The sequence below is a fragment of the Lynx canadensis genome, chromosome C1, assembly GCF_007474595.2.
Source record: "Lynx canadensis isolate LIC74 chromosome C1, mLynCan4.pri.v2, whole genome shotgun sequence".
In the NCBI taxonomy this organism is placed as follows: domain Eukaryota; kingdom Metazoa; phylum Chordata; class Mammalia; order Carnivora; family Felidae; genus Lynx; species Lynx canadensis.
This window is the reverse complement of record NC_044310.1, coordinates 119,407,947-119,421,960: the sequence shown is the minus strand read 5'-3', so window position 1 is coordinate 119,421,960 and position 14,014 is coordinate 119,407,947. Positions and strand designations below refer to the sequence as shown.

The following is a 14,014-nucleotide window of genomic DNA, read 5'->3' as shown; positions in this document are numbered from 1 at the left end:
GAGTCTTCTCACACCAGCTACCTCTTGACAATCAAAGGCTATGGTTAGAGTAGTCTAGGTCCTGAAATGTGGGGCACAGGACGATAGGCAAAGGCAAATCTGATCACTAGGGGGGCAAGGGGCCAGCAAAATGATTCCAGGCATTTCTAAACATAGTGTGTATGGGTGGGTGGGTGAGGGAAGTGTGTGTGCTGATGGTTGTCACTGTTCAAGAACCTGAGGGCTGAGAGTGGCAAATGAATGCTAACCAAAGTTGTGTTAAAATATGTCCTATATCCACAGGGGTTACCTGTGCCCTGAATAACAGGTCTGTGGGACCCAAAAAGTTGGATGCTGGAAGACCTGGTATCACCTGGTATCAGCCCTTGGGCATTGGGCAACCAAAATATATTTCAAAATTCTGCTGGTTTGTGAACTCAAGGCTCTTCATACACTGACTCATTTGCTTCCTGTTGGTTCAAGGAAAGAGTTGAGGCAAGCTGATAGCTGGCGCACTGAGCATAGTTCTAGTCCAGAAAGGGATTGATGACAATGAACACTGTCAGATTTCTGAGGAAATCCAAGTGCCCTAGTCAGTGCCCAGCTGAGTAAAAGCGTGTTATGCATACGTCTTTTTGAGGTGGGAGAACATAAGTCCACGTAATATCGAAATATATCTATGATTTTCTGGGTGATCAGTCAGTGTATAAAGGGACTATGGATCACTTGAAGATTTGTGGATTTTCCTGATGAACTATGGATCCGTTCTCTCTTCCAGGGGATCACATTTCTACTCCCCAACTCAGCAAGAGGTCTCATTTTGGCTGAGTTCTTCTATAAAAGTTCTCCTTACCTGAGCTGTGGGTGTCTTGACTGTGGTTATCATTAAGACTGTGGGCCAGGTGGTTTTCTTCCACTACATCCAAAAGGCTTCTTTTCTAGGACTTCATAAAGTCAGGGGAAATATGGGGTTGAGAGGAACCAAACCCGTGTGGTGGAGGAACCCTGGACAGTTTACTAACAAAGACCCTGAGACAAGCACTCGTGTGCCGTAACTAGATGCAGATATAACTAGAGCAGGATCCTGAAGTGAACGGACCACTGTGTAGCTCCTAGTGTGCCTGTCCTGAATTTTCCTTCTTATTCAACATGGATCTGGGCAGTTCACGGGGGGGGGGGGGGCTGGTTACATCCTTCTGTCAAGGTTGATATGCTGCCGTACAGGCTTCTCACCTGGCTGCAATCGCTTGAGTCCTGGGTCGAGAGTGCATTAGTCAGCCGCGATCCAGAATTCTCGCTGTGATTGCTCTGATCAGTCATGCGCAGTGCTGAGTGAATTCTGTAACTGCCATTGCCTGCTGCAACTGTCCAGAGCCGTCTTTTGGTGCCTGGGGGTGCTGCAGCAAGATTTTATAGACTCCCCCGACTTTGGGCAGGGACAACTCCCGTGTTGAGCGCCATCTTGAAAATCTCCCACCATTACTCAAAAAAGGAAAAAAGAGAAAAAAGTGTTTTTTTCTGGTTACTTCGGGCATTTCATTGCTAAATATTACCTATGACTATAACCATTCTGTGATGCCAAATCCTGTATGACTTAGACTATTTGGTCATATTGCGACCAATTATAAGTGAACTCCTTGGAGGAAAGTACTCCCACGTTATCATTCAAATGGCATTATTGTGTTGTGGAATGCATTCTTCACCTCTTCCTACTCTCTAGTGGTTGCTGGAAATCCTTGGAACGTCTTGGCTTACAGCTGAATCACTGTAATTGCTGCCTCCGTCTTCACACGTCTGTTTTCCCTTTGGGTGTCTACGTGTTCGTCTTTACCTGGCCTTCTTCAAGGACACCAGCCATTGGATGTAGAGCCCACCTTAATCCAGTCTGACCTCGTCATAGCTAATTCCATATGCAAAGACCCTATTTCCAAATAAGGTCACACACATGCTGAGGTTCTGGGTAGACATGAATTTTTGGGAGGACGCTAGTCAACTGAGTACCCTTACAGGTCTCTGGACTCTGGGCCCATTCCCCTTTCCAGGTACTCAGTGTCTGCTCCCTAACTGGGGCTTTTGGAAGAATAAAGTGCTGCAGAGGTACATGCAATTCCCCCGTTGAAATTTGGAGTCCAGAATTTGAGTATAGGAATTGGGCTCTGTCTCTGGTATTGCTATAATTAGGTTACCTTTATTCCTCTATGAATCATTAACCTCGCAAACTGCTGGTTCAATCTATGACAACCAGTGATACATCATCTTTAACCAGTCCGCACCACCATAAAAAAAAAAAAAATGCTGTTCAAGTACTAATTTATTGCTCCACGACACAAATGGCGCATCTCAAACAAACTCAGCCAATTTTAAGGATGATTTCTGGGCTGTTTAAAAAGAATTCTTCCACCAGCTTCTTGAGGATGTTGCTTTAGAGATTATTATTTTCTGTTTCAGGACAAATCCATGAATCTGGCCCATTCATGTTAGCTATAGTGAGACGATGCATCTCTTGTCCATGAAACTTGAATGTGCGGGTGTCAGAAGTGATTTTTCTGGAGCTAACTTTTCCCATACTTTGAGTTATCAGTTTCTGTCGTGCTGGTGTGCATTTCAGCTGAGGTTTTATTACATTGTGTTGGCAGCACATTATGTTTTTTACACATGGATTTGATTGAGAAATGAAACTGGAATAAGAATGAGGTAGCAGCAGCGTCTGCTGTACGGCTCAACTATTGCCGTTGTCAATCAGCCTGATTGATTAAATATGGTGGTACACATTTTTATTAAAACAAAATACTTCTCTTGAAAAAGGACCATTACGCCCACAGACGATAGGACTCTCCTGAAGAGTGGCCCGAGGAAGAGGCCTCTTGGCGGGGTCTGATAATTGCAGGTGGCGGGAACAAATAGGAGAGTTCAGATTAGCTCTGGGTAATTTTGTGAATTTAAATTCTTTTTTTTTTTTTTTTTTTTTTTTTTTTTGCCGTATGGAAGAATGAACTGACATTTGGGGGCACTAACCCCCGCGGAAGCATTTGAGTTTGATTGAGTCCCCAGACACTGTCCCTTCCTTCGTTGATGCCCCGTGGTCCGCTTGGTTTTAAGGCATCCAGGATGAGCTGGAATTTGTCGGAAGTAAGAGCGAACATCCTGGTCCACTGAAGTGCCACTTCTGTCATTTTCCATTCAAGCCCATTTTAGCTTGGCACCAGGTTGTAAATTTGAAAAACAGACATGCACATAGGGGAGAACGGAGACGCTTGAGAATGAGAATGGGTGGACTATTCCATTGGCTTGGATGAGGACCCAGCAAACATCATCTCTGCCTGTAAAACCCTGAAATTTGGAGTGACTTCAAAGAGAAAGTGGTGGGGGATTTGGTATTAGAGCATTAAAGACCCAAAGAGGTGAAATGGTTTGCTTGGGCCTATTTAGTTTTAGTGTGTGTGTGTGTGTGTGTGTGTGTGTGTGTTTGCTCACCCGGAAGTCCTGGGCTGGGGCTGGCTATTCCTGGAGTGTTGAGGCTTCCCCCTGGTTTGAGCCAGCCTAAATTCCAGGGGGCCTGTTTGATCGTGGTCCCCGGCAAAATGTCTCCTGTTGGAATCCATTTAGGACAATAACCCCAAAGGCTTTGCATTAGTGTAAAACACAGGGCTTCAGAAGAGGGCTTTTCAGAAAAACAAGTGGGCAATAAGAGAGGAAAAACCTTTGGAGTAATTCTTTTAACACACAGACTGCTTCTGCTGCAGGGCTGGTGTCAAGACTAATCTTGCAGGATTGAGATATTTTCAGCTGTATCCAATTTAGGTTTCGGCTTTTCCTCACAGAGGGATTGCTTCTGAAACAATCTTTCTCACTACTCTCCCTACCCTCGTCTTCTAAAGCCTGTTTGTAGATTTGGGGATTGCTAACAGATTTTAAGAACAAGAAATCCCTGAAATACCACGCAGCTAAAGCCAAAACAGGAACACTTAAGGAACTTGACTTTTTTTCTTTTCTTTAAAAATTTTTTTTTAACGTTTATTCATTTTTGAGAGACACAGAGACAGAGTGCAAGCTGGGGAGGGGCAGAGAGAGAGGGAGACACAGAATTCGAGGCAGGCTCCAGGCTCCAAGCTGTCAGCACAGAGCCCGCTGCGGGACTCGAACTCATGAGCCATGAGATCATGGCTTGAGCTGACGTTGGCCGCTTAACCGACTGAGCCCCAGGCACCCCTTGACTTTTTTCTTTCTTTCCTTCTTCCCTCCTTTCCTTTCTTTCTTCTTTCTTTCTTCTTTCTTTCTCTTTCTTTCTTTCTTTCTTTCTTTCTTTCTTTCTTTCTTTCCTTCCTTCCTTCCTTCCCCCTTCCTTCTTTCCTTTCTTTTTAAAAATATTTTGTCAAGGGGTGTCCTTCAGCTCTCAGTCAACTTTCTCTCTGGACTCAGCCATAAAGGATGAAAACCCCACAGAGACTTGCAGTTTTAAACTTGGAGCTTCCTGTAAGGTCATAGACTGTTAAGGGTATGACCTCTGTTTATCTGGTTCTTTCTTGGTGTCTTGGACCTTATCTATGCCAAATCCACAAAGGCCACCAGATGAATGCCTGGATCAGAGTGTCCAATAAGTTGTCTGGGAGCACACAGGGATCCTGCTTGTCCAGCCAGGAGTCTGGAGTTGTGCTGTTGTTGGAGGTCAGGAACAGGTAGGATATCAGTAACCAGATAGGCAGCACACATGTTGAGGGTCAGGCATATACATGGACCAAAGCGAGCTGAAGCTCAGAAGTCCACGAAGCCACGTAAGTGAGATTGACATGACATCAATCCAAACATTGTGTTGTAACCTGATTTAGACACAGAAAGCCTGCTGATTACGAGCATGGCTGTCAGTCCTCCTATACCTTTTGGCAAATGGATTAATCTTTCTATGTATCACTTTCTTAATCTGTAAAGCAGAAATTAATCACCTTTCTTACAGGGTTATTGGAGAGATACAATAAAATTACATTAACTAAATCTCTTGTCTGGCACACAGTAAATACTTAACATGTCGTAGTGATTCCTGTCTCCCATTTCTAATGTGCCACTCTCAAAGGCAGAGCAGCCATGAGTTTGAGATGTCCTGAACCCACAGAGCAGGTGCAAAAGTGGCCAGACCAGCAGTGGAACATGGTAATAAAGAGACGGTTCGTTTGGACCCAGCTCTGAGTGGGCCGATGCTCGCATAGTAAAAAATCAAGTGGACTTGTACTAGCTGTTCTTTTTTTCACCTCCTCAACTGCGGACTGTCTTGAAGAAGGTTTAGCTGCCCTAGTTTTGTTGCTATTGTTGTTATTATGGTGTATTTTATTTAATTTTCATGAAGTATAACATACTTCTAGAAATGTGCATAATCGTAAGTAGACAACTCAATTTTAACAACTTAATTAAGCACACTCACATAACCAGTAGGCAGATTAAGAGCAGAACAGTTTCAGTACCCCGAAAGCCCCCTTCCTGCACCCTTCTAGCCACTGTTCCTACCCTAGAAAGAGCCACTATTCTGACTTCTAATACCAGAGATCAGTTTTATCTGCTTTTGACTGTATACAAATAAATCACATACCATATGCTCTCTCGTGTCTGATTCTTTTGCTCAGCATCTGTTTGTGAGATCTGTTCATACCCTGGCTTGCATTTCGAGTTCACTCATTCCAAATATATGTCTATAGTATTCCATAGTGTGCATATATCACTATACTCATCCTATTGCTAGCGGGCATTTGGGATGTTTCCAATTTAGGGATAATATGAATAGTGTTTCTCTGAATATTCCTGAACATGTCTTTTGGTGGACCTGTGCATTCATTTCTTTTGAGTATGTCCCTAGGAATGGAGTTACTGGGTCGGCTGCAGTTGATGCTATCAGTTTTCCAAAGTGGTTGTACCAATTATGCTTCCCAGTAATATATGCAAATTATGGCTTCTCCACGTGTTCCCCATTGTCTGGTATAGTCTCTGTCATTTTAACCTTTCTGGTGGGGCTAGTGTATTGCACAGCGGATATGAATTTTCATTTTCCAGTGGACGAATGAAGTTGGGCACCTTTTCTGATTGGACGTCTGTGGGCTTGAAGAAGCTAGAAGTTCTCTTCAAAGACATACAGCTAACAGGTGACTACAAAGGACAGTTGTCAATGGTGTGTCTCCAGACTGAGGAGCGGATGGAAGCCATAGTGATCAGATGTATCGCCTCTTTGCATCTTAAGTGGCATATTCCATTCGGAGCCCTACACCTTGAGAAGGCTGAGGATGAACAAGAGTATGCTTAGAAGAGAGTGACCAGGTCCGCAGTCAGACCAGCAAGGGGAACAATCAGAAGAACTGGGATCGTTCAGCCCATACAGAGAGGACAAAGGGGGAACAAAAAACTGCCACTTAATTGATGGGGGCTATCTTCTGAAAGAGGGGGCAGGCTTGCTCTGTGGGACCCATGAGGCCAAAGTTAAAAACTATAGGACTCCCTCTCTCTCTGGCCCTCCCCTGCTCATGCTCTGTCTCTCTCTGTCTCAAAAATAAATAAAACATGAAAAAAAAAATTAAAAATTAAAGAAAAAAGGGGGCGCCTGGGTAGCTTGATCGGTTAAGCGTCCGACTTTGGCTCAGGTCATGATCTCACGGTCGGTGAGTTCGAGCCCCGAGTCGGGCTCTGTGCTGACGGCTCAGAGCCTGGAGCCTGCTTCCGATTCTGTGTCTCCCTCTGTCTCTGCCCCTGCCCTGCTCATGCTCTGTCTCTCTCTGTCTCAAAAATAAGTAAAAAATTAAAAAAAAAACTATAGGAATGAAGATTTCAGGATGGCAAATTTAGCCCATCATCACTGTCTTGTTCTTTCTTCTGGCTTAGCCTGGTAATGACCTAGAGAGTGAGGCCAGGGCAGCCCCCTCACAAGTCATGAAATGTTCTCATCTAATTTGCATAAATTAACTAGAATCTGTAAATAGGAGACACCTGCGAATACAAGGGGCACCTACTTCATAATGTCATTCTTCCTAACAAATATTTATGGACTCCTCCAAGCTGTAAGTCCCAGACCTGACTTCTTCACAAAGGACAGATATGGTTTCAACTGGAGGTCTCACCTATTCACTGATGAATTCTTGAAAAATTGGTACTTGTAAAATAAATCCAATTGAAGCCAGAACGGGTAAACAGTCAAACAAACTTTTATGCTTAGTTGGCTCAGGATGAGTGAGGGATGTGATGGCCAGGAGTGGGGCAAGTTTGCAGGAGGTCAATGGAGTGTGAGAGGCCTCCAGGGGTATAGGAAATAAGTTGATCCAAAGGAAAGGATGGCTAAACAAGGGCTACTGGAAAGAAGCAGGCCAGGCAGGCCAGGCAAAGGAAGGCAAAAGAGTCAAGTGCAAAAGCAAGAGAGATGAGATCCTTAAAGAAGCATAAGTAGAAGGGTTGGAGGGAGAGAGTCAGGGAGCAAAGAGTGGGGATTATTTCAGACTGTCTGCAAATTCATATACATATCAAATATTATCTGTAATTAATGTATAATGTCACACACACAAATGTTTATGCTGAGTCTGAAATGTGCACAGATGTTATACTAATTTAAATATCTTTTTAAAAGGTACTGAATTCATAGTTGATTTTATTATGCACTTTTTCCATCAGCAGATTTTAAAAGTTACATTTTTTTTACATGTAAGGGGAATTTTTTTTCATTAAACAGGTGTCTTATACTTGCAGTCGTTGACAACTATTGGTCTTGAATATGAATGTTGATGTTAACTTACAAAAAATCCCTGGAAATACAGAGAATTAAGTAGGAGAAAGATAGGTGAAGTTTGAAAGAGAGTTTGGGTTGCTCACTTAGCACTCTCAGGCCTAAAGGAATGCAGACAGCTCATACTATATATTTCCCTATTTCTGGCCAGGGCTCAGACCTCCTCCACCTTAGACAGATGACAGTCGATCTGGTTCTCTATCATTATCTGGATTGTTTCCCCCATTTTTTTTGAGTGGAAACCACTGCAGTGGGTACCATGGGAAATACAAAGGAAAAATATGCTCTTTGCTTTCTGGAAAGAGAAATGTAACTATTTGCTTGGATCTTTCATTTGAAATCATGGAGCTCTCTCTGCCAGGATTTCTTTACTGAATCCAAGTTTGACCTTTGAAGATCTGTCGTAGACTGATCTCAGGATCCACATTTTCTTGCCTAGGGCATCACAAAAGATGCTTGATGCTTAAAAGATAGGAAGAGCAAGAATCTAGATGTTCTCTACAACCCATTCTAATACTGTCCGCAGCACTATTCCAACAGCATTAGAGAAAATGTAGTAAGGGCACCGATGGAGCCTAGCTGGAGTCATAAGTATGAGAAAGACATTGTCTCTCTCATTCCCTCTGCACCCATAGGTGTGTGCATGCGCACACACACACACACACACACACACACCTTGCAAACTATGCACTTGTAAAAAAGCTAATCAGTGCTGCAACAGGCATGCAACACATAACAAACAAAAGACATTTTAAAGAAGGCTCTTATTTTCTCACTGACAGGACACACATTAACTTAGCAACAGCTGCTCTAGTGGGAAGACATTTTTCTCTGGGTTGTCAACAAGTGGGATCCCTCCCCCCGCCACATTATCCTAGTATATATCTAGAAAAATTCCAATGAGATACCACTATTTTATCAGTTAGCTAAATAGCTGGTGTAATGCAGGAAACATTCTCTATCTCTTTCCCAGTGGAAGGATGGGGTCATTTCACTTTTCCAAAAAGACCATGAACTCTGCACAGAGAAGCACCACCATCCCACAAATAACATACCTAGAAAGAAGTTTCCCAAACGTAATAACTTTTGCACGGAGCTTTAAATAATGAAATCTGCCATACTTTCCACCCCAGCCCGTGTGTATATTAGTAGCTCGATACATAGTTATTGACTAATTGAACTAATAAATCCCCCAAAAGTATGTACTTCTATATTTAGCAGAAAAGATAAGGCCAGGCATATGTGAAAATGAAGGGGAAACATGAGATTCTTCAATGTTGTAGCGGGATTAGAAATGCTTCATACTGATTAGCCAAGGAAAGTGAGGAGTTTAAAATAGCCTCAGAGGATCAAAAGGCCAGATGTATTGGGATGAATCCACAAGCTATTCCATGGGATTGGAGAGGGAGAGAGAGGAGTCTTGTTTGGGAACAATGAGGACTAAAGACCACTATGATATTCAAATCATTTATTCAAATACTTACAAAAAAATAAGATGAACCCTATCTACAAGGAACTCACAGTCTGCTGGAGAAGATAAGTGCAAAAGCACACAGACTGGAATATAGTGGGGTAAGTGATAAAATATAGTAGACATAGTGTTTTATAGGCTCATATAGAGTGGCCACTAACCCCATCTGTCCTTAGGTAAGGAAAGGCTTCTGCTAGAGGATAGCCAGGAAGAGAATGTGAAATGATGTTCCTGGTAAAGGGAAATACATGTGCAGGAGAGTATAATAAGTTAAGGCATGGTTCCTAAGTATGACCACATATTAGAGCCACCTAGAAGACTTAAAAACAACAACAAATCAACGTCCACTTCAGACTATGATTGAATAACTTGCATGAGAATATATTCTCAAAAAAGATAACTGTAACCAACTCTATAAAATAAAAAAAGCTGCTAACTCCTTGAAGGCACTGGAGAATAATCAAAGCCACCCGGCTTTGTGAGGCCAGGATACTAGAAAAAAGTCAGGCTACTATATTTTCTGGTGCTTTTATTCTTAACGTGTTTGTTGGTTTATAAGCAGAGTGGGGCTGAGAGACTGAGCAGAAAGAAGGAATCAGAGATTTTGGTAGTTTTATGGGGCCAGCAAGACAAAATTGGAGTTCAGGACTACTAAGGCAGCTGGGACTTGGAAGACCAAGATCCTGGAAAAAAGAGGAATCTCAGGGAGGTGAGTCCAGTATTCTGTCTTGCTTCATCTTAAGGCATTTGCCAATATTTCTAAATTGTGTGGGGCAGCATAGAGAGATTATAAAGCAACACAGAACTTCTGTAGTCTCCACAATGTTGGATGGACAATTGTTGGAGTTCAGGACACAACAAAGAAAAGCACCTAATAAATGTTGAGACTTTCAATTAAGACCTATAAAGGCTATATGCTGACATTAAAGGTGCACCTAAAATAAATTAGCCCTTATGAAAACCAAAAATCAAGTCTTGAATTATCTCAGTTATTACTCAGACAAGGTGATCTTTTCTACTTTAACTGCCACCCAGAAGAAAATTAAACCCCTACACAGGAAGAGGATGTAATGTAAATCCTCTATAATTTATTATGCATACTCTCTAGCTTTCAATTAAAAATCACTTGGCATTTCCAGGAAGAAAACTAAAGAAAGAAAACAGATAATAGAAACAGACCCATAGGAATTACACATATTAAAATTATTTGGCACAGTTTAATTGTGATTAATATGTGCCAAAAGTAGATGAAAAGATAGAAAATTTCACTAAATAGATGGAATCTGTCAATAAGAATGAAAAGTAATTTCTTGAACTGAAAACTGTAATAACCAAAATAAATAACTCAATAGATAGACCTAACAGAATAATAGACATTATCAAGAGAAATTATTAGGAAACTTAAGTGTAGGTTAAAAAATATCAGAAGGAATCACAAAGAGGAAAAAGGTTGAAAAATGCCCCCAAAAAGGCATAAGAGAGATCTGGGATATAGTGAAAACATCTAATCATCTGTAAGTATAAATTCAGAAGGGAAGAGAGAGAGAATTGGGGCAGAAGCAATCTCAGATGAGACAGTCTGAGAATTTTCCAGAACTAAAGAAAATCATCCAATTACAAATTCAATAAGGACCACGAATGTCGAAAGAGTAAATACAAATAAATCCATACCCAGGAACATCATAGTCAAACTGCTTAAAATCAAAGACAAAGAGAAATCTTGAAAGATGCCATTTAAAAAAGATAGCTTAACCTCAAGGGAATAGCAATATGACTTAGAGTTGACCTTTCAACAGAAATGCTGAAAGCAAACAAAACAAAACAAAACAAACAAACAAAATAACAACAACAGCAACAATGGAATGACATATTTTCTTGCTGAAAGAAACATTCCCCATTCTGAAATTCTATACCCAGCAAAAATACCTTTAAAAAATAAAAATAAGATGAAGACTTTTTTTTTAAACATTATCTTTCTTTTTTTTTTTTTAACGTTTATTTATTTTTGAGACAGAGAGAGACAGAGCATGAACGGGGGAGGGTCAGAGAGGAGGGAGACACAGAATCTGAAACAGGCTCCCAGGCTCTGAGCTGTCAGCACAGAGCTCGATGCGGGGCTCGAACTCACGGACCGTGAGATCATGACCTGAGCCGAAGTGGCCGCTTAAACCAACTGAGCCACCCAGGCGCCCCAAGATGAAGACTTTTTATACAACCCAAATTGAGAGAATTACAACCAATTGACACGCTAAACCAATTTAGTAATAGAACACTAAAAGGAGTTCTTTAGACAAATGATAAATGATCTCAGATGGAGAATGCAGAAATGCAGAGCAAATGAAGAGCAGTACAAAGGTAAATGTATAAGTTAGATGAATATTTATTGTGGATAACAATAACTACAAATCATGTCTTTGGGTTTTGAAAACACGTAGAGTTAAAATGCATGAAATTAGAGCATAAAAGTAGACAATTAGAGTAAGTGGAGTGAAAGAATTCTAAGGTTGTTGCATTTTCTGGGAAACAGTAAAAATATCAGTCCATAGCAGACTATAATAAATCAAGTATATACATTTCTCAAAGTGTGAATCCTGGACTGGTCACATCAGTATCACCTGCAAACTTGTTAGAAATGTAATTTTTTGGCTCCTCCCAGGCCTGCTGAAATCTGAAGTGAAGCCCAGAAACCTACACTTTTGAAAGTCTTCCAGATGTTTCTGATGCATGTGAAAGTTTGAGAACCACTGCCTTAGAATAACCACTGAAAGAAACAGAGAAGAATTTATCATTAATAAGCTAATACTAGTACAAGGAGAGAATGGAATAATAGATATACTTGGTTAGTCCAAAAGGAGACAATAAAGGAAAAAACAAAGGATGAATGAAGAAAAGGGACAACTAGAAAAGAATAATAAGGTGGAAGATTTTAAAACCAAATATATCAGCAATTATTTAAATTTAAGTACACTAAATACTCAAGTTAAAAGATGAAGATTGTCAAATAAATGCAAAATTCAACTAAATGTTACTTATAAAAGACACATTTTAAATACACAGAAACATTGAAGTAAAATGAAGGATAAAATATACAAGGAAACATTAACCAAAATAATTGTTGTAACTATATTCATATCAAACAAGCAGACTTTAAGAGAAGCAGCAATTCTAGAGATTAATAAGGACATTTCAAAATGTTAAAAGGGTCAACCTATGAGGATGATATAGAATTATAAATTTTAAATAGCCTCAAAATAAAGCAAAAAAAGAGAGACAGAATTAAAGAAAAAATAGAAATTCTGCTAACAAAATAAGAGACTTTAACAGAGTGCTCTTAATAATGGATAAAGTAAATAGGTAACATATTAGTAGAATTACAGAAAACTTGAAAAACACAACTAACAAACCTCCTACTTGACATCTATAGAGCACTGAACCCTATAACTGCAGCATACATTTTCTTTTCATGTTTTATACTTTTACTAGAATATACTATCAACTGAGCCATAAAGCAAGTTTCAGCACATTTCAAAGGATTGATACTACATACAGAATGGATTCCCTGACCATAGTGAAGTTTAACTATATGTAAATTAAATCCACCACCCAAAGAAGAAATAAAAAGTTAGCAAGTTTTTGAAATGAATGATAATAAAGATAAATTCTATCAAAGTTTGTGGGAGACAGCTAATGCTGTGCTTCAAGAGAAATGTCTATCCTTAAAACATATGTATTAAAGAATAAGACAGAATTAAAATTCGTTATTTCAACATTCATTTTAAGAAGTTAGAAAAGGAATGGCAAATTATAGCCAAAAAAGTAGAGATAAGACAATATTAAAAATAAGATAAGAGGGGTACCTTGGTGGCTTAGTTGGTTAAGCATCTGACTTCGGTTCAGGTCATGATTTCACAATCCGTGAGTTCGAAACCCACATCGGGCTCTGTGCTGACAGCTGGAGCCTGGTACCTGCTTGGGATTCTGTGTCTCCCTCTCTCTCTCTCTCTGCCCCTCCCCTGTTCATGCTCTGTCTCTCTCTCTCTCAAAAATAAATAAAAACATTGGGGTGCCTGGGTGGCTCAGTCGCTTAAGCGGCTGACTTCGGCTCAGGTCATGATCTCGCGGTCTGTGAGTTTGAACCCCGCATTGGGCTCTGTGCTGACATCTCAAAGCCTGGAGCCTATTTCAGATTCTGTGTCTCCCTCTCTCTGACCCTCCCCTGTTCATGCTCTGTCTCTCCCTGTCTCAAAAATAAATAAAATGTAAAAAAAAAAAAATAAATAAAATAAATACAAAAATTAAAAAATAATAAGATAAGAAATTAATGAAACAAAACGAGCATATTATAGGAAAAAAATCAATAATGTTAGAAGTTGTTTTTTTTAAATGGACTGAAAGAACTGATAAAGTACCACTATGAAGATGGTATCAATATGAAGAAATGAAGAAGATATCTCAAAAGATCCTAGAGACATCAGAAAGTAATATGGTACCATGAAGATATTATGCTAGTAAATTTGAAAATTTAAATGAATAAGGTCCTTGAAAAACACAACTTGCGAATACTGAGCAAAAAACAAAAAAAGGGTATCCAATTTAATGCTGAAATTTTGAAAACTTTCTTCTTGATACTAGAAATGAGACAAGTATGCTCACTGTTACAATTTAGACACACCATGATTATGTTTTTAAAATATCCAAATTAATATACACACAGTTAGAATTCAGAATTCAATTCAGCAAAGACATTGTATAAAAGGTCAATATGAAAATTGCGTTTCTACATACTATTCACAAATGATACAAAAATAAAGTTTTAA

At 40.0% G+C, this 14,014-nt stretch overlaps 1 protein-coding gene across 1 annotated transcript in view; it reads left to right on the top strand.

The window, feature by feature from the left end:
- INSIG2 (insulin induced gene 2) overlaps positions 1-6,492 on the top strand; it is a 57,657-nt gene extending 51,165 nt beyond the window's left edge. Inside the window, exon 6 of the mRNA XM_030328193.1 lies at positions 6,016-6,492. Coding sequence (XP_030184053.1) covers positions 6,016-6,045 — 30 coding nt within the window. The 3' untranslated portion in view covers positions 6,046-6,492. The remainder of the gene's footprint in view (positions 1-6,015) is intronic.
- Positions 6,493-14,014: the final 7,522 nt, after the last annotated feature.